The sequence below is a fragment of the Rhamphochromis sp. 'chilingali' genome (genome assembly GCF_963969265.1).
Source record: "Rhamphochromis sp. 'chilingali' genome assembly, chromosome: 17".
Lineage (NCBI taxonomy): Eukaryota > Metazoa > Chordata > Actinopteri > Cichliformes > Cichlidae > Rhamphochromis > Rhamphochromis sp. 'chilingali'.
The window spans coordinates 35,074,397-35,098,593 of record NC_137944.1 but is presented as its reverse complement, the minus strand read 5'-3'; the positions used below and the strand labels follow the sequence as shown (position 1 = coordinate 35,098,593).

The window sequence follows — 24,197 nt, the reverse complement described above, 5'->3', positions numbered from 1 at the left end:
GACTACTGCAGCCATTAGCCATACCTTCCTGCACTTGGTCACACATTTGTCTGGACTTCGTCACCAGTTTGCTCATCTCGGCAGGTAAATCCGTAATTCTCTCTGTAATTGATAGATTCTCCAAAGCCACTGACTTTATAGCCTTGGACAAACTCCCCACAGCTACTGAAACCGCTAAACTTTTGGTCGCTTCATCTTCAAGCGCCACAAGAGCTCAATCCGAGATCACCTCCAGCAGAGGACCCCAGTTCACATCACAGGGTTGGAAGTCATTTTGCTCTTTAGGGGACCAGGTCAGCCTCAGACCAACGGAAAGACTTCTTAGGTTCTTAGCTTTTGTGTTCTCATGTTTATCGCAGGTTTAGTTCAGTGTGTAGTCTGTCTCTCTGTGTCGTGTCTGCGTCTTTGTTTAGTGGTTTCCTGTTTTATTGTGAAAGTCTGTCTTATGTTAGTGTGTGCAGCTTTGCTCCCCCTGTCTCGTTAGTCCAACCCCTCCCAGCTGTGTCTCCCTCCTGTGTCGCGTCGTACCATCAGATTATGCCTGTGACAGTATTCAGTGTTCACTTCATGTTTTGTTTCCGTGCCAGCAATAAAGCTGAGGTTTGGAGTTGTATTCAGGGTCCTCCTCTCCCTCCGCCTGCACACAGAGCCCTGACAGATCAGATGCTCTCCTGAGAGAAACTGGGAGACGAGCGGGGATAAATCATGAACTCAAAAGCTATATAATAATTCAAAAACACAAAACACTGGGTCACCGACCCAGGACCGTGACACGTTCCTTCATACTTGACCCTCCTCTCATTTCAGATTTTTTCAGGTCACATCGCAGGTTGGAGGCTGCTCCTGCTGCATGGCTGCTGCATGGCTGCTGCATGGCTGCCAGCTTGGCCATCTGGCCAAGCAGAGTTGCACTTTTTAAATGTCTTTTATTTTCCAGCTGCCCTCCTTCTGTGTCACACACAGGTATCTCAGGTCCCAGCAACATGATTGGATAATTAGGTCACGTGTGTGAGTAAACCTCCCCTGACACCACACCCTGAATCCATTGCTCCACCCCTCCCAGGCAGCTGAGCCACAAACCACACCCCGCCCCAAGGTCACTACCATGAGATATTTTATATTCACTGTCTTATTCTCACCGCTGTCAGATTTCTCCTCTTTGATCACTTTTAGATAAGCAGCTGGTTTTCCATCACAGTGGTACAGTCCGGAGTCAGCAAGCTGAACATCTGGAATAATCAACATCTGGCCCACAGTGGAAGCATGAGGGCAGACTATCTGTTGTTTTCCAGCAAAACTTCTGCTCCACGATGGACTTCCTGATCTTTGACCAGCATGAGGGCATCTCAGGGTGACGTTCCTCCCCCCCACAACAGCGAGTCTCATTGTTCCTGTGCACAGTAAACATGAACATTACGGGGTCAGCACCTGTCTAAGGTTCACACACATGCATTCGGTCTGTCTTCTGACTTTCATTCTCCTCTCCAGGCTCTCCTCCACCTCTCCAGGCTCTCACTGCAGATCACAGTGTCGTCTGCAAACATCAGAGTCCACAGAGACTCCGGCCTGACCTCATCTGTCAGTCTTTCCATCACTGCAAACAGGAAGGAGCTAAAAGCCGATCCCTGATGTAATCCCACCTGCACCTTCACACCCGTCTCTCTGCTCTTATACATGAGTTGCACCACCCTCACTTCTCTGCCACTCCTGTCTTCCATCTTCAGTGCACCTCTCCAAACAAAATGAAATGTTCTCGAGAGACAGAGAAACATGGTCACATGACCTCACATATTCAGACCTGAGTTCAGGGTCATAAGCCTGGGCTGATGTAACGGTCAGAGAGGCAAAGCGTTTCTAGTCTGTGCTGTTTCAGATGCTTTTTGTGGCAGACACGCAGCTACACTGGGGCCATGCGGCACATGTTACCTGCTCACCAGCAGAGCCACACCAGTGAGCCAACGTTCATTATGCAAATTTAGATGTACCGGAAATTTACATAACGATGCAACGTCATAAGGGTTTCTTTTGAAAAGCAGGCTTTCCTAATTATAAACTACTACTATAACAATAATTCTCGGTATGTGGAGAAGACATCGTGTCATTTCTTAACCATTTATCAGTTTTTGTAGTTGCACCAGTGCAGCCAGTTTTGGCCCAGCAGGTGATGTCAGCGGGGAAGCTAAGCTAACCTCTGACCCACACTGACTGCTCAGATGTGAGCAACATCTGACTCAGAGACTGTTATGACCTCAGCACTGAGAAAATATCCACATCATGTTGGGAAAAACCCAACTGAAGACTGAAAAATCGAATAAGTTTGCTGTCACCTGACGGGATCACTGTGAGCGCCACAGCAGCTTTATCGTCACAGAAGTAGGTTCCCGAGTGCGAGACAGCAGCTCTGTAAATGTAGAGCGACAGGTCGTCGTATGCAGTGTACTGCTTGGTGATGTCATCGTGTCTTATTAAACGTCCGCCATCGGCTGTCAGGATCTCCTCTCTGCTGTCATTTCTCTCTCTGCTCCACGTCACTCTGCGCTCCTCGGAGAGAGGACACCTCAGAACAACGGAGCGCTCTTCTTCAGCCACTTCATGCATCAAACCTGCAAAACATAATATCATAAAAATACAAGTGAACATTTGGCTGCAGCTGGATTAAGATTAAATCTTTACTGAGGTTTTTTAAATTAAATCAGCTGCACCGCACACCACTGACACAGGCTTCAATATGCAAACTTATCATTAAGGTGTAAAGAACAAGTTTAAACATTTAGGTCAACATGTTCAGAATGAATGTAAACGGTTCTTACCTGCAGTGACTTTACAGCTCAGGAAAAAGGCAAAAAGACAGCAGCAGATGTTTGCTGCCATCCTGATACAGACAGAAAAGATTTAAACTCTGACTTCATCTTTTTTTCATGAGAAGATTATCAGGAGTTATTTAGGAACGGCCTTAACACCTCTCACTGTCTTTTAATAGTGTTTCCTGTTTTGTGCGCATGAACGTGTGCAAATACAGTGTTGGTGCTAAAGGCGTTCGGGGAAGTGTGACTTCTGAAACACAAAGAGGATTTAAAGAAACCTGCATCAGAAACTGGCTGATGGCAGCAGAGACCCAGGAGCAGAGTGGGACAGGGCGCTGATGACCGGTCGGGCGGAGACGCAAATGGACCAGACGGTGTGGAAACCTCTGGTGAGACAGAGCTAGCTGCAGCTGTGCAGGACACGCAGCGTGCTCAGGACGCTTCTCAAGCTCAGGGAGCGACGTGGAGTTTGTGGCCGGCTGGATACGCTCGCTCGAGCTCCCAGCTGATGCAGGAGGCTGAGACAGCTCGCAGCCTCCCCCATGTTACATAGTTAATGTTGGATTGCAGTCGGCACAGTCAGAGGACATATCTTACACATCGTGTTTAGACATTAAACTAAACATTACCCTCTGAACAATGTCCTGCTTCTCCTCAGTTACTTCATAGATTAAATCTTACAAACACATTTAAACACAAAAGACAAAATGCAGTGAGCCCAGTGAGTGTGAGTGTCTGGTAGTAGGAACTCAAGCGCAGAGCCGTAGGCGTCTCCAAAAAACAGTTTATTCACAGCACCAGTGCACGATATATACAGTGGAGGGGAAGCTCTCTCACACTCGCTCACGTCTTCTTGCCCAAACTCACACACGTTCACACGACTGGGGGGTCACAGGTACGGAAAGTCTGTCGCAGAAGAGAGGGAAGTCACACACGAATCACAGGTTCACCAGCGCTGGGAGAAACACTAACGTCTGTAGTACAACCACCCAGCGACGAGAGGATCTGTGTTCCAGCCTCAAATAGTGCTCCAGGTGATGACCGCTGATTGTTGACAGGTGTGTGGGCCAAGGGCGGAGCCCACAGTGAGCTCCGCCCAGGCAGAGAGAGAGAGAACCAAACAACACATGTAGCCCTGTGGGGCCGGCCGGGCGCGGAGACCATGACAGTGAGAGCCTATAACAACACAGCAGGAGATGTTCACTGTCACCATCATTCTGTACTCAGATTAGCATCTGAGCTAATACTTCGGGCTGAGAGCAGGAACTCTGTGGTTATGTGTGGGTTTGCCCACACGTAACCACAGACAAAGAGGTGCTTTATATACAAGGTCAAAAAAACTGTACTGAGTCCATCCACAACTCAGCTAAACTAAAGTTCGTGGATGGTTTTGTTTCTTATGTAATATCTCAAAGAGCAGCTCTGCTAACTCAAACTGACTCATGTGTTATTTTTACTTTAAGCTGAAAACAGGAACTGTGCGGTCGTGTTTGCACGTCCTCAGCACACCACAGTGTCTTTTTAGACGCATACAGAAGATGTGTGAACTGCCATCAGACACATGCAGTGTGACGTTTCCTCCGTCTAGTCTGCGCAAGTAAAGAATACAACAGAATTCAAATGTCTGCAACAGCAGAAGATGAAGAGAGGACTCCTCAGCTGTGTGGCACATCGATCATGCAGGTGCACTGAAACCTGCTCCTCACATACAAGATATTGAATATTCAGGCCCATCTTATCTTAATGACCTTGTAGTACCATATCAGCACTTTGCTCTCAAAACATATAGCTGTAGGCTGCTGGGAGATTCCCATGATGCACTGGGAGTTTATTGTTCAGTCACTATGTATTTATAGACCTCTCTGCATTAGTTATTTTTAATCTGTGGCAGTCTTCACAGCGTGTCTTTGTCCTGTCTTCCTCCTCTCGGCCCCAGATGGTTTCTCTGTATTAGTGTAGTCTTTATCTTACCATACAGAGCATGCTGAGGTGCCTGCTCTTGTGATTTGTTGCTACAATGAAATTGAATAGAATTTGTCTAACAGCAGGAAAGCAGCACAGCATGGCTGTGAAAGCAGGGTTACGTCTATGAGACAGCACCGTAATATTTTGTCACTAAAATCAATAATTATTGTAACAAATAATTGGAATCAAATATTGATGAAAATAATTGTGATAATTAATTTGGCCATAGTGATGAAGTCCAAATTACAAGGCTGCCGGTCCAGACGGTGTAGCTGAATGTGAAAAGGAAGCACGGCATCATCAACACCTGTCTGAGTCACACATGCCCACTCAGCCCTCGTGGAAGAAGTGTTGAAAAGGTGGAGCTGAAAAGCTGAGAGAGGAAAATAGATGCAGCTGCTGCATCGTGAACATTAGTACCACCAACAACTAACCAACCAGCCTCAGGGTGCTGGACTTGGGGTGAAACCCTTCATGCATGGTCAAGAGCTTCCTGGACTTGATGTCAGTGGCTTCTATCTCCTTCTTTGGGCAGCTTATTATCCCAGCAGGGTACCTGATCACGGGCAGGGCAGGTGTTGATGGCCCGGGTCTTGTTCTTATCGTTCAGCTGACTCCTCAGGACTTGCCTGACCCTCTGCGGGTACTTGGTGGTTGCGGTTTTTCTAGCGACCTTTCCATGACTCCCACAAGACTTTTTTGAGCATGTTGTAAGCTTTGTGCTTCTTTGGAGATCCCAAAGATAATTACTGGTGGATTTGGATCAATCTTGATTTTAAGAATATTAGACAGACAGGTGAAAATGTCACACCAAAAACCCTGAAGTGCATTTCCATAATGTGTCATACGTTTTTCACAGAGGGGGGAGCAGTCTGGGTACAGTTTGTGAAGTCTTTCCCTTGAGTAATGTAACCTGTGTACAATGTTATACTGAATTAGGCAGTGACGGGAATTAATAAAAAGCCAAAACTCTTCCGATAGGGAAATCCCAAATTCCTTTTGGATGAATGAGTTGAAGGTGCACTCATCTCCTGTAGTGCGTCATAGAATAATGAGATTCTCTGTTCGGACCCCGGCTATCACTAAGGCTTCTATCCAAGGTGTCGGACGACGTGTGCAGATATTATTCCGTAGTTGAAGATATCTTAAAAGATGGCTGCGCTGTAGTCCAAATCTATCTATTAATTGTTGAAATGACATGAAGGCATCGTTTGAATACAAGCCTTTTAATTTACGAATTCCCAGTTCCTGCCACACGTTGAAAGCTCCGTCTGCACATGATGGAAGGAAAGAGTGGTTAGCTGTAACATACTCATCGATAGTGGTGGTATGGATCTCTGGTTATAGTTATAGTGTGCACTTGTCAAGGGAGTAGAAGTAATATTCCACCAACACAGTAAGGAAGGCAGTCCTGCAGACCGTGGGGGAGTAACGCTGTATCATCAAGTAAGAGGGAACTTATTCTTAAATTTGATGCCCAGTAATAATGCAGGCAGTGCAAGTCCTCCAAGGCCTTTACAAAGATGTTCTTTCTTTATTCTATGCGTTTTCCAGTTCCATATAAACGACATAATAATGGCATCCAACTTTTTGAAGAAAGATTTGGGCAAAAAAATCGGGATATTTCGGACCAAGTACAGATATTGCGGGAGAAAGACCTTACTGAGTTCACTCTTCCTATAAATGAGATAGGGAGCGTCCTCCAAAACTGGATGTTGTTTTCTAGCTTCTCCAGTAGAGGGAGACAGTTTTCTTTCACTAGTGAACTACATTTTCTTGTTATTGAGATGCCCAGATATGTAATTTTTTCACAAGTTATTTTAAATGGTAGAGATGTAAGCCACTCACTACTTTCAGATTTGATGGGCAATACTTCACTTTTCCCCCAGTTGATCCTGTAACCGGCGAAGGGGCCAAATCTTGTCCCAATTGAAATTTCTCTAAGACAGCAAAGAGATAGGGCCACTCCACATGATCAAATGCCTTATGGGGCATGTAAGCTGAGTATAAGTAGATCCTGTTGCACCTTAGAGGAGTAAATTATATTAAATAGACGCCTTAGATTATTAAGGGAACTCCTATCTGCTATAAAGCCTGTTTGATCTGAATGTACCAGTTTATCTATCACCATACTGAGTCTACTCGCTAGTGTTGTAGCCAGGACTTTATGATCCAAATTTAATAAAGAGATAGGTTTGTATGATCCCACTTCCTCCAAGACTTTACCTTTTTTGGGGGAGTACAGTAATAACTGCTTCATTCAATGTTGGTGGTAAGGTGCCCACATTGTATGCATGGCTGTACAGTTTAAACAGATATGGAGCAAGTTTGATCTTAAACTGTTTGTAAACCCATCTGGGTCTGGACTCCTACCTAATACACCGATAGATTTAGTAATTTCTTTTGTTGTAATCTCGGCATGTAATCTTTATGTAATCATGTAATCTTTAATTGTAATGCCGAGATTTTTGTTTTTAATTCATGTCCTTATTTGCATACCACAGGTCAGAGCGGACACTGTGTCCTGTTGTGACAGCCTGTGGGCTGTAGCCTCGTTTTCTTGTTTTCTTATTGTTTCTGTGGCTGCTGTGGTCAATACAAATATGAAAGCATTAATTTATTTGATTATTGAATTTGTTTGTCTAGTTTCGTGCCCCCTGTCAGCAGAATGAACTTAAAAAGTAAAGTAAGTTGACTCAAACAACATCTACACAAACAACTCAAATCAAAAATGGACTCACTCTATTTGCAAAACAGTGAATGCAACACATGTAAAATTAACTGAGCTTCTAACGTGTTTTTAATGCCTGTTGACTAAATGCAGCACAGCTCCAGAAACAGCAAAGACAAAGAAATGAGACGTGACGGGACAGGAACTGTTGAGCTGCAGGACGTTGAGAGGGCAGAGCAGCAAATACTTTACATGTAGGTCTGGATCACATGCTGAAGAATCTGTCGTCCCTCTGATGTTCAGACTGGCTGTTTGCTGTGTGACTGGATGACGATGAACTGATCCCAGTTCAGTCTGTACGGCTCTTGTTTCTGTGTGATGGAGGATCACAGGCCGCTTTCTGCTCCTCTGTCTCTCTTCTGTTTCTCTACCCGTCGAGCTGCAAGAGACAGAAATGAATATAAGATGTTGGATGATCACAAAGCAGAAAACCATCAAACATCTGCACTAAAGCTGAGTCATGTTAAACCTCAGTGAGTCTGAAAACAGTCATGATGAGAGCACAGAGGCTCTTTGAGCTCGTCCACCTTTCCTCCAGGTAACAGCAGTGATGCTGCTCATGATGATGAAGCAGAGCAGTCCAATCAGTGTGCGGACAGTCATGTGACACAGGTGATCAGCAGCTGGAAGACAAAGAAACATCTGGAATCAGAGCCTCATCCACCACACCAGGACTTGTCTGCTGGAGCTGTCAGTGGTTTAATTCTTGTCATACCTGCGTTTTCCTCTGCTGGTGGTGGCAGTTCTGTTGTTGTTACCATTGTTACCACTGTTGCTGTCCATTCAGTTGGTAAGAGCAGTGGAGCTGGAGGTGGTGGAGATGGGCGTGGTGGAGGAGGGGCTGGTGGGGGTGGGGGCGGTTGGGGTGGTGGAGGTGCCTTTTTCCTTCCAGCTCCACAGTTTGTCAGGAGGCAGAAACAGCAGTTTGAGGTATCAAAGTGTTTTTGAATGGCCGTGGAACCAGGAGATAACAGCAGTCACAACATGAATTGTGTGATGTGCAACAAAAACATCTGGTATCACAACTGAATAGTAAAGTACACCCTCCCCCACTCGCCCCCAGCCATTCTTTGCACGTGTTCGCTTCTTTGTTTCCACGTCCTGTTTTATTTCGCTCGCTGCGCTTCTCTGCCACCTTGTGTATTTCCCTTTTTTGCCTCATGCTGAAGGATGTCTTATTTCCTAAAATGAATGAGGAGGAGCTACATCCAAGGATACATAGGTCTATCCTGTCAGAGATAAAGGAGGCATAATGCACAGCTGGAATATACAAACCACAACAAGGACTCTTTCCCCCTTCTCATTTTATAATTACACGTCCTCATTAAAAGAGCTTGATGTTACCTGATGGGATCACGGTCAGCTGTCCCCGAGTCTGAGACGGCAGCTCTCTGAATGTACAGGGACTTGTCTGCAAACACACTGTAATGTTTAAATCGCTCATCGTGTTTCGTGTTCCAGGAACCGTAAGCTGTAAGTACACCGACCCGCCTTCCAGCACTCTCTCTGCTCCACGTCACTTTGCCCCTTACAGAGCGACGGCAGCTCAGAATGACCTGCTGATTCTCCTGAACGGCTTCATGGATGAAACCTGCAAACACAGAATTCGTAACAAGACTCTGATCATTTACCTGCCCGATGCAGCGAGAGGACATAGAGTCCGCCAGTACAAACCAAGAGCTCACAGTTTAACACAGACCATCATGAAAACAGTGAAACAAGGAGCAGATTAAACTGTTTGGTTTCAGTAAATGTGCAAAGTTCTTACCTTTAGTGACATTAGAGCCAAGAATGAAGACAAAAAGACTGCAGATGATGTTCACCTTCATGTCAGGATGGACATTATGATTCACCAAAGGCCGACAACAGGAACTCTGTGGTCACGTATGTAGGTCTCTGGTGTGAGCTCTTTTTATACATAGCATCTAAACCACAAGAAAACACAGTGTGCAGTGTTGGTGTGACACTAAAGGTGGACACACGTATGTACGATTTTTTTCTGTTGGTGTCACAGATCTCGGGGTTGGACACTGTCCTGATTCTTTGACTGAGTCTGGTTTTCCAGCAATTAACTGAAGAAACGCAAAGATTTCTACTCAACAAAGTGAAACAGAAAACCAAGTCACGTGACTCTGCATCCAGGTGCTTATTATGAATCATAACCTTACCAACTTTAATCTCAGTGATCAACAGGACATACTCGTATAAGCTGCATGTGTAGAATCATTTTAGTCCAAGTAGAGTTTTGAAACCTTGTTCCACTATGGAAGCATCTACCACCATGTTTTCAGACTCTTAAATTTAGGATTCTTTGATTATAATAATAGTTACATCGTTTCTGCTGCACCAGATTTCATTCATCAACAAAATTACAGTGATGTGACTGTCAGTCATTTGCACGTTTAAAGGTTTCAATAGTCAGAGCTGTGAAATAGAGCGTACACGTTCATTTGCTCTCAGAAAACCACATGAGCTCACTCACCACAGACCTTCAGTGCACAGCACAGGTTAGACCGCTGGGTTAGTTTAGTGCGACAACAAAACCAGGTGCATGTGTTTGGTCTGTGCTGTCACACTGACCTTGGTCCTGTGAAAGTCTCTGTGTTTTAGTCCCATTTTCACCTTGAAACAGTCCCTTACAGGAAAATCCAGGAACAGAAAAACATGTTTTTGAAATTCCTGTTTGTCTGCAGCAGATCACAGCACACCTGTGATCACCTGACATGTCTGCTCACACACCATTTTATTTTACAGCTGGAAACTTTTATTTATTTTTATTAACGCTCTGAGTGCGTCACTAGGAGGCGCTGTGCTCCACCTTCCACATAAAAGCCACAGCAGTACACCGGAAAGCAGCTGCAGCTCTCCGAGTTCCTCATTAAAACTTCCCCCTGCAGCGCGCAGCACCTGCGCCATCCTCAGGTGTGCTCCCAGTGATTAATAAAAACAAAACCCTCGTGAGGGGCTGCAAGCTGCCGCTTTGTCCCCACTCACGCTGCACTGTTATGTAACGACTCCCACGCTTCATCCCCAAAACTAAAAATGAGAGCCCCATGCCAGCCCCGCTAGCATCGTTTACTACCACGCGGATTGTTTTGTTTATGTGTGCACACCGGCTTCTTCTTAAATTCGTCCACAAACTGGACATAACGCAGAAATCATATCTCTCTGCCTGGATCCACGTGAGTTCACCAAAACTGTTTTTCTACTTCTAACCCGTGATTGGCTCCCCTTGCCTGTCAAACCCTGACATTCCTAGCGTTCACTGGCTTGCTACACATGTCAATCAAAATACGACCATTCGATTGGACCGAATCACCTTTAAAGCCCTTCCTCACTTGTTCTTCTCAACGATAGGCTCCCTGGCAACCCAATAGTAGTCTCTGAATTCTCCTATTGGCCCAATATTTAGTCAATCACACATCCCTGTGCTGTGATTGGCTTCTCTAGCAGACGTGGGCGGTAGCTCTGCCCAAAAGAAGCGTTTCCTTGTGCTGTCATATGCGACGTAAAAGGCAAGGACCTACAGTTCAAGAGGATACAGAAAGTTGACATAAATAAGGGAATTTAGAGCAAATATATATTTGATTAGTTTGAATTATAAATGATATCTTTACATCACACCGCCCAGCTATCTTGATGCGGACGCTGGAGGCGGTAATCTGTCTGTTTGTTTAGCTAGCTGCTATCGAGCCTCCTGCTCTTCAAACACACCGCCTGCGGGGCGATGGGTACGGATCTGTTGTCGGACTTGGACAGCCGCTTCTTCGCGGATAACCTGCTGACGAGCGAAGACTGGGGTGAGGCAGCATTTTGAAGCATTAAGGGTGAGGCTGAAGCATTCAGAGGAGGCTGACGTGATAGCGGGGGTGTGGATGCATCGAGAAGGCGAGGCGACGCAAACGGGGTCGTCGGAGCGTCTTCGGCGCTCATTGTTCCCACCGTGACATCTGTGTTCACGACAGAACTGGTCAAATATATTCGTATATGATGATTTTTGGGTTGTGTTAGAGCGCACGCGACTGCAGGGCTGTCCTGTGCACGCGCTTCCTCCTTCAGCCTGCTCGCCCGGACGCGCCGGTGTGTTCAACACGTTGGCTGGAAACGTGAGCTGCTTTAATTTAACCGCACACGTCGCCCTCTGCGTGTTGTTCCCCCATTTCCGCTAAAAACCCGCATTAAACCGCGTACTGTTGACATGTTTCAGGGCAAAGCTCGAGCCGCGGTCAGGGGGAGGAAGGGGGCTGTCACGACTGTCGTGATCAGCGCACGCTGTTATCGCGATATCTGCTGGAAACTGGTTAAAAAACCTCATCAGCCTTCTCTTATCTCCAGCTTCACAATAACCCCGAGAAAGGTGGTGTAGGCAGGTGGATGCAGGTGGAGGGTGTGCTGTTCCCTTTGTTAGAATAACATGTCATGGATAACCAGTCAGATAGAACAGCCGTGCTGTAGATGTAGCTCTCTCTGTTATGTTAACATTTTTAAATAAAAAAACACGTTTCCAGGATTTACCTGCCTGTTAAACAGTGAAGTAGGTTTACAACCCGTTTTATTGTAGCTGTTAGACCAAAGAACTTATAGCGCCCTGCCGCTGCGGTAAATACAGTTTCATCTAATCTCACCTGAGATTAGATGAAACTTTAATGATCCCCCTGAGAGAAGTGGGTCAGAGCAGCAGCAGGAAGAGTGAATACACCTGAGAACAAGAGACGCTTATAAAGGACAATAACGTGTAAAACACAGCTATTTCTGACCAAAGTGCATGTATGCTGTATGTATGCACACAGCAGCACAGGAGGCGGAGTCATCACATATAAACTTCTGTGTGTAAAAAGTTTAGGTTTTTTATTTTGTTGGTAAGAGAAACTCTGCTATTATTATCCACAGATCAGTGTGTATTTATCAGCTTCTAGAAAATAAAATGGTATCAGCATCTATAAACATGACAAAACAGTAAGAGGAGACATGAGAAACACCATTCAGCCCTGCTGTGTGTTAATGGTGCATAGTTTGTCCACAAGGGGGCACTCTGCAGCTTCCTCGTTGATAACAGCTATCGGGACATTTAATCTTTCTTAATCACAAAAATATCCTGTATTAGTCAGTAAATCATTTTAAAATCTGTGATCGTAGCGTCTCTGAGCTCGAGTTCTGGGATACTCGAATACTTTACGCCGTCTCCGGCTGAGCTGATGGACTCATTTCTAGTCCTGTCCATCTGCTCACACTTCAGCTCCGCCTCCCATCTCCAAACCATCACAGCAGGTCTCACCTCCATCTTTAAACCTGCTGCTGTCCTTCTGTCACAAATCCTGTGCAGAGATCTGGAGGATTCATAAAAAGTAAAGGTCACATGCAGATTTTTTGAGTGCTGCTCTGACAGCATGTGGCTTCAAACTCCAGAGGTGTGAGGAAAGCATGACGGGAGAAGCAGAGTTGACACCATCGCGGTGTGTGCGTGGTTGAAGCTGGTTTTGTTTTCTCTCATGTATGTGGACTCGTGTCTCCTGCAGATGCCTGCCTGTTCCAGTGTGAGAGCATGGAGGAGGGCGAGGACGGGGACTTCGGCCGAGGCTTGAAATACGACGCATCGGTACGTTCGACACACAAAGCTCACGCTCTGCTTTCTGTGCACGCCTCACATTGAACCCGACACCCTGCGACCAGCACTTTCACACGGTGATGAAATCCAGTGTGTAGCTCTGCTGCTACACTTACAGCTAATCCTAGATCATCAGCACTGTCAGATGATGTAAAACCAAAGTGTTCAGCCGCAACATTAAAACCACCTGCCTGATACTGAGCAGTGAAGACGGCTGTGAGCCTGCAGGGCTGTGTGGGCTCTGCCTCTGGGACCTGGCCTGCTGTGACTCGCTGGGCACATTTGCGTAGCCTCACAGAGCTGTGAGCTCATTATTTGACTGTCTGATATTTATGAAAATGACGACGCTGAGCCCAGCGATCGCTGCCTGATTGGGTCTTTCGAGTCGCTGCACTGCTTCCCTGATTCGTCACTCCACTATCACATGACCCACAAACACATCCTGGATAGCAGGAGATCAACATGTACAAGAATAAACGGACAAATAATTTCTGAAGTAGGGATCATTTGAGTTTTAACAGATAAATTGATTTTGCTCAACTACAGCAGCTTTGCATGAGTGATGGTTTAAAATAAGCCTTCTTATACTTCCACTGGACCTCACTGCAGCTGCTCAGTTCATAATCTGTCTGAAATGAACAGTTTGAGTTTGCCCCACAAACAGGTTTGAAGAGCAGGGGCGTGGTTTCTGTGGCCGAGACCTCCATATAAGGAATATTTCCCCTTTGTGGCTTCAGCTGCATCAAGAGTGGGAAACAGCTGAGACTTCTAGACATGTTTAATATCTACATCAGCCATCGTAGCTGCACAGGCAGGAAGACAAAGAAAAGCAGAAGAAGCTTTTTTTAGCACCAGAATCTTTGTTTGCTTTGTTTGTTTGTTTGTTTGTTTGTTTGTTTGTTTGTTTTTTAAATAGAAAAAAACGAAACTTTCAAAGTAAAAGTTTGTTTTTCTGGATTTTGGTTCTTCAGATTAAAAGTCTCTGAAACAGACTGACACATGACTGTTTTGGTTAGCAAGCTGCTGTGAATGCAGTGTTTGCTAGTTTAGCTGTGAGCTTAAAGTGCTGCAGATGGTGATTAATAATTGTTATGACTTTAACGATCAGCGGTGACGTGGCGTGTGTTGCGGAGCTGCTTCCTGGTTGAAGCTGCAGGTTCAGCAGGATGTTTCCTGGTGTTTTGTTATCTGTGATCTGCAGGACGTGACCGACAAGTTTACTGAATTGCAAACAGTTTCTGCAAACGTCCCACCTTAAAATAACGATGGAAATATTTGGCGTGCTGCTTTGGCCCTCAATGAGGAGAAATGTTTGCTTCATGTTTATCACCTGCTTCCTGTGACCTTTGACCTGAATTGAGTTTCCACATCACAGCTCCTGATGCTTCATGCTTCAGCAGATTTACGTCCTCACAGAAACGCAAGTTTTTGTCTGAGTTGTTGTAGCTGCAGATCACAGCTCCGCCCACTTTGCTGCTTTGGTGACAGCGGTGTGATAATGAGACACACACACACTCTCGTTTTGGTATCTTAGTGAGGACATCTAATTGACATAGGCGTTCCCTATCTGCTAACCGTTAACTATGAATGCCTAACCCAACTGTGACCCTGACACTAACCCCACACTTTAAGTCTCAAACATGCAAACTCGTGAAGACGGGCACATTTGGGCTGTTGGTCCCCACAAAGATATCTAAACAGGCGCACACACACAGTTGCTGGGTCTGATTGTTTACTTTCTTTGCTCTCTCTCTCTCTCTCTCTCTCTCTCTCTCGCTCTCTCAGTTCGACAATGACCTCGTACTCACCCTCGATCCTGACAACCCTACGTCGCCCTGGCGACACCTTGACGACAACCTTCTCACAGGTACATGGCGGTCAGCGGACCGTGGCGACCTTAAACCACCACCGTTTAGTGTGAGTTTGATGTAAATGAGCTGTTTCCTGTGTGTGTTTTCTTTGAAGCTGACGCTCCGGCCATTAAAAACGAAATGACAATAACGCAGCCGCTGCCGGTGGAGATGTGTAAGTCCCTGTCGGGTTTCTTTTCATGGGGTTTTGGATCGTTTGTACGTTTCCTGTGGTTTCACTGTTTGTCGTGTGCAGTGTTTCAGGTGAAAGCAGAGCCTCCCTCGCCCACGTCCTCGCTCGAGTCCGAGTGCTCGGCCTCTCCACCTGACCCACAGGTGTGTCTCAGTCAGTGGATATATTACAGAAAGCTAATGAACACAGACGGGTTTGTTATGGCGTTTAAAAAGATGTCCTCGTTTCTCTCTCCTGCTCAGATCACCGTTAAAGGCGAAAATCCTCCGACTCCTCCCTACATGTACGGAGACGTGCTGTCGCCTCCTCTAGGGTCCATGGAGGTTACCGTAGCAACAACAGCACCCCCAACACAAACCCAGATTGCTGCGGTGACACAGACGCAGCTCCAGACGCCGCTGACGACGCCGATCCCGGCGGTCATCGGCGGGCTACAGACGCAGGCTACAGGTACGACCGCTCGCCCGCTTATCCACTGAAAGCAGCCAATGGGAAAGCTGGGTGTGGTTTGGTTGCTTTGGTGATTGGTGCACGAGCGCAAGTTTTCCAGGTGTGGCTACAGAGGACCAGTGTTAGCTTAATGAGCAGCTTCCCTGGCTGGGAGTCATTCTCCACGTCAGGAAGCATCAGAAACATCAGGCCTGCTTCTCCAGCTTCGTGTAATCAAATGTAACCTTTGTCCAAGAATCACACCAAAACAAGAAGAACGTCTTGGAGGCGCCTGGTTAGCTGCTGTGACGCCGAGGTCAGACTTTAGCCTTTTGACACAGTGATGGACAATCTGAAGCTCAAAGTCTGATTCAGGGTTCTCAGTTTAATGAGCTGTGATCAGCTGATGGCCATGGAGTGATGTAACAGCCACGCGTTCAGAGTTCATCAACCTGCAGGCTGATGACGAGCTGCTGATTCAAGCCTGATGTTCAGTAATGACAAATAACCAGCAGGCAGAAAGCGTCGCTGCAGGGAGGCTGTTAGAGTGTGTGCGTGTGTGTGTGTGTGCGTGTGTGTGTGTGCGTGCGTGTGTGTGCGTGCGTGTGTGTGCGTGCGTGTGTGTGTGCGTGCGTGTGTGTGTGCGTGCGTGTGTGTGTGTGTGTGTGCGTGCGTGCGTGCGCGCGCGTGTGTGTGCGCGCGTGTGCGTGTGTGCACTGATACACGTTTATAGGGGAGGTCGGGTCTCTCGGGGAAATGTAAGTTTGTTTTGCATAACTGCACTTTAAACATAAAAGTTGTTTTTAGGCAGGCGACGTCATACGAGCTGCAAAAATGAGCGAATGTCTGTGTGCAGATTGTATTCTGCTTGGTGTTGTTTGTTCGTGGCTGCTGCACACGTCGGTCTAAAAACAGGATGTTCCCGTGCTGGTTAACTTTGGCTCTGAGCTGCACTTCAGTGTGAAGCAGCTGTGGACGAGTCGGCGAGCACAGCACCAGCCCTTTGTGTGAGAGGTGAAAGAGTTCAGGTGTGTGAGCTCTGCCTCAGTGGCTCTCTGCTGTTTCCAGGTGTAAGCCTGCTCAGAGAGCCGGTGTGAATAAGGCAGCAGCTCAAAGCAGCTTTTATCTGAACTGTGGGGAAAACGGAGCGTCGGCGGGTCGCTCGAGCTTTCATGTTTGGGCTCTGCCTGAAGGGAAAGCTCTCAGTTTACTGGGCGACTGTGGAGGTGGAGCCTGAACATAATAGGTCAGTCCCAACAGACATGAATGTCTCATCTGCTGCAACCTGATCCTGGTTAAAGGCAGAGAAAAGGCGAGTGTATCATCATCATCATCATCACCACAGCGACTCACTCTGAGGCTCGCCGCTCACCTTAAAGTGTCTCTAATGAACATCAGAGGGTTTGGATTATAAATCCTGGCAGTGATGGCCGTATGAAAGCACACGCTGGTGTCACGTTAGCTTACCTCTGTATGCGTGTGTGCGCTCTGCCAGCAGGATGTGGAGGAGTTTAAATCCTGCTCAGGGTCAGACGCGTCGGGTAACCATGACAGCGAGAGGACATCACTGAGTGAAATATGTTTCCAGAAGTTTCTGAGTGATTGAACTCAAACTGCTGTGTTTATCTTCTAAAATCAAGTTTGTCATTAAAAGTTTGGAGCATTTCCTGCTCTGTTGTGGACAGCACGCCTGCAGCGCTGCAGCGCTGCAGCGCCTCCACACCGGTTGTTCTGTGCGAGCATGCAAACGACGCACGCTAACAAACCTGTTTGTGTACTTTGGATTAACTGCAGCGTGCGCGCTCCGTCCTGTTTGCATGCTGAGCCTTAGCGTCGGGTTTCACTTACGCTGTCGTTTAACCAAAGAGCCGCGAGGTTCCAGTCTGACCTGTGACCGCCGCTGCAGCGTCTGTTAAACGGCGCCGTTTTAACCTCTGACGCCGCCTCTTTGTCTCTTTCAGTCTCTCTCAGTCCGAGCTCGGCCACGTTAAAGGCCAACACCATCCTGAGCACCAAACCCCCCATCCAGCCCCGACCCGTGTGCGTCGCCACCCTCCCCGTCTCCCAGACCGCCACGCCGGCCAAGGCGCTCATACTGCAGGGCCTCCCCTCCATGGACCAGACCAGACCTGGTAACAACATCCTGTTTCTTCCTTTACTAATCCTTCTGTTTATTTCCTTTCCCATCACCGTTTCTTTTATACATATCTACTTTTATGTTTCACATCTAAATAATTTAATTTATTATTATAAGTTAATATATTAATTTATTTCTGCCTTTGCTTTTCGTGGCGTTTCACTTTGTGCAGCTGATTTAATAACGTAGTCGGGGAATGAGTGATGACGGAGGGATGCTGGAGTCCGACCTTTAACCTTCCTAAACAGTCATGTGTTCAGTTCTCGTGTGTCGAGGATGCTCTGAGCAGATTCGTCTTCATCTTCTCCTCTTCCTCCTCCAGTCGTCATCTCTCCGTCCGTCTGCCTCGGCTCCACGCCGGCCATCGTCAAAATGGAGCCCGTCTCTCCCAGCATCCCCCAGCACTGCTCCAGCCCCACGGCCCCGCCCACCAGCAAACCCATCGTCCCGGCGACCACGACTTTGCCCGGCAACAGCTCGAACGGCATCGATGTGAGTACAGCACTGACGTTACAGCCAGTACCCACAATTCCTCACTCTGAGCCTGTGAACGGATTACATCACACAACTTTCACACAGCTCCTCCTCTTCTTCCTGTCCTCTCTTTTTAACTTCCTCCTTCCTGTTTCCCTCACTGACCACCTCCTCCTCCTCAGATGAAAGTGCTGAAGCGGCAGCAGAGGATGATAAAGAACCGCGAGTCGGCCTGCCAGTCGAGGAAGAAGAAGAAGGAGTACCTGCAGAACCTGGAGGCTCAGCTGAGGGAGGCCCAGCAGGAGAACGAACGGCTCCGCAAGGAGAACCAGGCACTGAGGGAGAGACTGGCAGGGAAGGAGGTGAGACTCCAAGAAACATCACAACACACGAGTGAAAGGTTTGATGGAAACCGCGCGTGAACCGTTCTGCCTGCTGTTAAACTGTAAACGCCGGGAGCAGCAGGACAGCAGCGGACACACCGGTTGGTGGAGTCCTGCGAGCTGGACGTTCTGGTTGTTCGTGTTTTCCCTCTCAGCTCTTCAGCTTCACGCCATTCCTCAGCCTTGTGATAAGGATCTGATGCGTGACAGCAGCATCAGAGCGCCAAGCGTGGCGTTCAGCGTAATGTCGCTTAACCTGCTGCTGAGTGAGGAACGTTCTGTGAGACGCAGCGTCTCTGCGTAACGACACTGAATGATCTGCTGAGGGAGCCAAAACCACCAACAGGAAGTAACTGAGACAAAAGGGGAGGAGTCAGACGAATAAGAACAGAGTCAGATGGACCTGCTGCGTCAGCGTTCAGGGTCATTCTCTCATCGTGTTCGTGTCATTTCAGGGCGCCGAATCAGCGAGTAACAAGAGAGCCGTGTGCGTCATGGTCGTCCTCCTCTTCATGACCTTCAGCTTCGGACCCGTCAGGTATCGTTTGCGACTCGTCGTGAAAATATTTGCCGCCGCAGATGTCGGCGCCGCTTTTGATCAGCACGTTCTGTTCTGCATCACAGCATCACAGACAGGAAGCTGGCGACGGGTCTGCACGAAGACGTGGTGTCGTTTACAGGACGGCGGCTGCTGGAGATCGAACAGCACCAGCAGGCGCCGCCGCCGCTTACCAACAAGGTGGAGGACAAGACGGAGACGGAGGAGGACGGAGGAGACGAGCGATGGAAGAGAGCGGAGGCGAAATACGCCGCAGAGCCGTATCAGTTCAGGTGAGAGGAAGCTGATGTCGGCGTTTTGTGACATCACTGCGACTGTCGGCTTTGAGTGTTTGTGCTGCCATCACACCACAGGAGCAGCTCTGAATACAGAGCGCTTCAGCAGAGGCGGAGCTTTATCACACAGAGAGGTCAGGGGTCAAACACCCAGCCACAGCAGCACCAACACACACACACACCCACTGATACACCAGTGGGTGTGTGTGAAAGTGTCCACGCTGTCACAGTTATCAGCTGACAGACACGTTTAACAGAAGCCCGCCTGCATCAGACCGTTTCTCCACACTGAAACAAACGTGTGTGTGTGTGTGCGTGTGCGTGTGTGTGTGTGTGTGTGTGTGTGTGCGTGCGCGTGCGTGCGTGTGTGTGTGTGTGTGTGTGCGTGCGTGTGTGTGTGTGTGTGTGCGTGCGTGCGTGTGTGTGTGTGTGTGTGTGTGTGTGTGTGCGTGCGTGCGTGCGTGTGCGTGTGTGTGTGTGTGTGTGTGTGCGTGTGTGTGTGCAGAAACCTGAGCGACGTGTTCAGTGATGTGAAGGACCTGGTTCTGCAGGACATCGACCGTTACTTCACCTCCTCTGACTGCCGGCAGTTCAACCGCTCCGAGTCTCTCAGGTGAGTCTGACTGTGTTAGGATCTCCACGCTGGCGCTGTGGCTCGCGCTGATGTGAGGAGCTGCAGCTGTATTTAAACCTTCCTGCTTCTGTTTCTTTGCTTCCTCTGAATCTTGCAGGCTGGCGGACGAGCTGAGAGGATGGGTCCATCGACACCAGATCGATCGCAAGAAGTCCGGAAAGCCGAAGATGGCCAAGAAGGCCAAAGTCGCCCAGGTGAGGAGTCGTCTTCATCTCCCAGAGTTTTAATCCTTTAATGGAGAACAGTAGTTGGTCTTCAGCTCACTGGGATCTGTGTTTTGTGTCACTTGTGTCTCGTTCTGCAGCAGAAAGCTCAGCAGAGGAAAACCAACTTCTCCAGATATCTGCCGATCCAGACTCACCGCTCCATAGAAAGGTACGACGCGCTCTTCATCGCCGAGCGCAGACCTGCTGATGGTGCAGCAGTCAGCCTCAGCAAGTCAGACAGGAAGTGACATACATGACCATCGTTTAAAGAGTCTTTAAAAACATCCAAAGCTTAAATCGCTGAATGTTTCTGTGCTGCTGAAACTCAGTTATAAAATATTTGTGCTGATTGTTTAAAAAAAAACAACTTTTATTATAACGTGAGCTCATGTTAGCTGAGAAACACTTTTGCTGTGTTGTTGCATTAATGTTGGTTACTGTCCAGCCTGATGAGTCTCTCCCTGCTGCAGTCAGCTGCAGGTGCTTCCTGGTCCTGAGGTCACCTACAGCGACTTCCTGGACGCCATCGACCGCAGAGAGGACACGTTCTACGTGGTCTCGTTCAGACGGGTATGACGCACGCACACGCACACACACACACAGCAGGCTCTCACAGCTGTGCGTGTTAAACGGCGTGTCTTCCTGCAGGATCACCTCCTGCTTCCAGCCATCAGCCACAACAAAACCAGCCGGCCCAAGATGTCCCTGGTGATGCCGGCCATGTCTGTAAACGGTGAGTGTGCACGCTGTGGCGCGACAGGCTGCAGTGCAGCTGTGAATCACTCGGCGAGCGCCGCCGTGCACAGCTGACTCGGTCACGGCGGCCCAGCGAGCGCCGCGCCCTCATGGTGAAGATAAAAGGCTGTCATTGGCTCAGCTGCTGTTCTTCTCCTTATTGATACAGCTGTCCTGATGATGATGATGATGATGATGATGATGATGATGGTGGTGGTGGTTACTGTTATTATCATTAACCAGCCGCTCTTCCTCCATCTCCCTCCTCTTCCTCAGAGAGCCTCTATAACTCATCTCAAGGCTACGAGATGATGATGCAGGTCGACTGCGAGGTCATGGACACTCGGATCGTCCCCATCAAGTCGTCCGCCGTCCCCCCCTCGCTTCGAGACCCACCCCCGCCTCCCCCCTCCTCCCACGGCAGCTCCAACCATCACCACAGCAACCACACCTCACTCCGAGGACGCCACCAGCACCACCCCTCCTCTTCCTCTCCGTCTCAGAGGCAGCCTTTACCCGCCCGCCGACGGACAGCTGAATACTTAATCAGCCAATCAGAAGGAGTCTGAAGGTCGGAGGTTAAAGGTTGGAGAAAGACTTGAAGTATAACCTCACTGTCCCTGCACCAGGTAACGGTTCCTCCTCCAGCAAACAGGAAGCTCCTCTCCGCACACAAGTCGAGTTTCCTGCCGTTTCCCAAAAGGTGAAAATTCAAGAAAACAAATTGAACTTGAGGACGTCCCACAAACGCCAGCATGTTTGTAAGAACGACAGCGGCGTGCATGCTGCGTTTTAATGTTTAACAGCGAGAACGCAGCGTGGAGAAGCTGCTCCATGAAACGCCCACAGCCACACATCTGTCACCTAAGCTCCGCCTTCTGTACCTCATAATTCAGACAGAGGACGAGCTGAGCTTCTTCTTTCACGTACAAACAGGAAGTCTGTTCTAATGCTCTGAAAGATCCGAGTAAACGTCAGAAATAAACTTTACAGAATAAATTCAGCTCATTTACAGGATCAAGTGTAACGTTCATCCTTCAGAGACACCGAGCACAGCGCTGAGACGTTAACCGGCGCCAGCGTGTTTTTCACGTTTTAGTGAGTCGTAATTATGAGATACAGAAGCCCAGAGGAGCTGCAGCGCCTCTCAGCTGTCAGTCCGGCAGCTGCTGCATGAAGCAGGAGCCGCAAAGATGTGACGGCGTCCGTACGGCGCGAGGTATGGCATCTAAAATATCGCCAGCAAAAAGCCAAACCAATGAAATTCCACTGAGAGTGAAACAAAAGCAGCTTGTTTGGTACTTCTCTGGATTTTCTGTGGTACAGCAGTGAAATCGTTTCTGCGTCGTGCGTCAGCCGTCGCCTTTATCAATGTTTTGTTTTTTATGCTTGTTTTGGAGCGGTTATTTAATAGTTGTAAATATGAGTGTAGATATTTTGTCACCTTTTTACTTTTTCTAATTTTTGTTTTTTCACAACAAAAAGTAAAAAAACAAAGAAAAATATTTTGTATTTGTCGGACGGTCTGGCGTGACTCTGTGCTGGTCGTTTGAACTCGGGATTATCTCCTGATCTAAAATATTTATGGATATATATGCAGATTTTTGATCTTTATTATTGTACAGAATTAACGTGTAGAAAACTTCATACAGTTTGTTTTATTGTGAAAAATCTTGGCCTGTTCTGCTCACTTCCTGTCTTTTTTTTTTTTTTTTAAGTTTAGACTCTAACAGAGCAGCTTTGCATGATCCACAGTTCATAATAATCCTTCTTTATCTGATACGGGGCCAGTTTATCCTCTGTGTGGAAAAATAAAAAGCTGCTTTGGCCACTCCCCTTTAACCTTTCTTTTGAATTTTGGGTGGGGCTTCTGTGGCTGAGATGACCATATTAGGGATGCTTTCTTTGTGACATCATCCAGAGCCACAAGGAGAAAAAAACTGCTGAAATTTTCCATTTGAGCTCCTGGATCATAGGACGATTGTCCATTAGTGCACATATGCTTGTGTTTACCACGAGCACGGAGGGCGGGGCAAGAGACCTGGCGGATGAAAGCAACCCCCAAATGTACAGAATAGCTCCGGCCCGCTGAGCCGACGGTGTGACTTGTTTTTGAGTATGTACAAAATTTTCAATCGTTTAAAAAGTTTAAAGCGCCCAAGTTTCACCCATCAGGGTCACGTTTGCTCAGCATTATGGGAAATGTAGGATCTGCAGCCTTTCTTACAGTGAACATGTGGGAAAACCTCCTCCTGTGTTAATGTCGTTTCACTTCATGGTGTTTTCCTTTCATACTGATGTTACTCTTCATGTGTGCAGAGAGGAACGTGGAGGATATGAAGGTAAACTTTTCCTTTTAATGGTGGTTTGAGTTTTAAAACACAGATGGAGCAGAAAAACGAGATTTGTCAGCTGCTCGTTGGTTCTTTCACACACAGTCGGCTCATGTTTCACTTCCTGGTTTCTGTAATCTGAAAACGCACTGAAAGCTGTTACTGAACCTTTGGGGTGCTTGTTGATCAGCTGACATTATGACATCACGCATTTAGATAAATCCTCAGGAAATGTTCTGGTTTGTGTCTGTTCATCACAAGAATGACGTTTGCATTCTAAATGTGGTTCAGACGTAGTTTTATTCAAAACTCCGACCTTTGACCCGCTTTAAGAGCCACCGTCTGCTCTGCAGCCTGTTCTTGTACAAACCAGATTGTGAGCTCGCTGAAGCTGCACATATGAAAATGTAAACTGTCCTTTTTTATGTAAAGGGAATAAAATCATGAATGTGTAAATATTTCACAGGCTCCTGCTGATTGGTCGCTGCGTTCATGTTAGCAGGAAATGAATCAGAATCAGACGGCTGAAGGTTCAGAGCCGCGAGCTCCGAGGAAGCCGGAAGACTCACTGACCCCTCACTGACCCCTCACTCACTGACCTTTCACATCACAGACTCAAAGGGGACTTTTATTTTTCTCACTGCTCACACTGGATTTTTTTAAAAAAATTAATTGTTCACATTTAATTTCATAAGTCAGGGAGAAAAGAAAGCAGGTTGAGGAACAGACAGGAGAAAAGTCTGTCCATCCAGCAGAGGGCGCCAGAGTGCTGCAGACTGACACTTCATGAAAGAAGAACACTGACGGAGGCTTTACCTGTGCAGGTGAGGAAGCTCAACCTGAAGAGACGACCTGCCTGTAGCAGACTTGAGTCACAGCGCAGA

At 47.5% G+C, this 24,197-nt stretch overlaps 1 protein-coding gene across 2 annotated transcripts; it reads left to right on the top strand.

Annotated features, from left to right (window-relative positions):
- The first annotated feature begins 10,980 nt into the window (after positions 1-10,980).
- Positions 10,981-22,702, top strand: atf6b (activating transcription factor 6 beta). 2 transcript variants are annotated; one of them, XM_080862546.1, is made up of 17 exons: positions 10,981-11,300; positions 13,017-13,096; positions 14,891-14,972; positions 15,071-15,130; positions 15,212-15,291; positions 15,391-15,598; positions 17,539-17,709; positions 18,037-18,206; positions 18,371-18,550; positions 19,027-19,109; positions 19,196-19,402; positions 19,911-20,018; positions 20,137-20,233; positions 20,347-20,414; positions 20,716-20,815; positions 20,894-20,978; positions 21,257-22,702. In XM_080862546.1, the coding sequence occupies exons 1-17, from the start codon at positions 11,228-11,230 to the stop codon at positions 21,547-21,549; spliced, it is 2,145 nt and encodes a 714-aa protein (XP_080718672.1). In that variant the 5' UTR covers positions 10,981-11,227; the 3' UTR covers positions 21,550-22,702. The 2 variants fall into 2 exon arrangements, with proteins under 2 accessions (XP_080718672.1, XP_080718671.1); XM_080862545.1 differs by having other exon boundaries at positions 20,344-20,414.
- Positions 22,703-24,197: the final 1,495 nt, after the last annotated feature.

Coding starts and splice junctions, on each gene's coding strand:
- atf6b (XM_080862545.1), top strand. CDS start 11,228: ATGGGTACGGATCTGTTGTCGGACTTGGACAGCCGCTTCTTCGCGGAT. Junction 15,599..17,538: donor GCTACAGACGCAGGCTACAG/GTACGACCGCTC, acceptor TGTCTCTTTCAG/TCTCTCTCAGTCCGAGCTCG. Junction 20,019..20,136: donor AACCGCTCCGAGTCTCTCAG/GTGAGTCTGACT, acceptor TGAATCTTGCAG/GCTGGCGGACGAGCTGAGAG.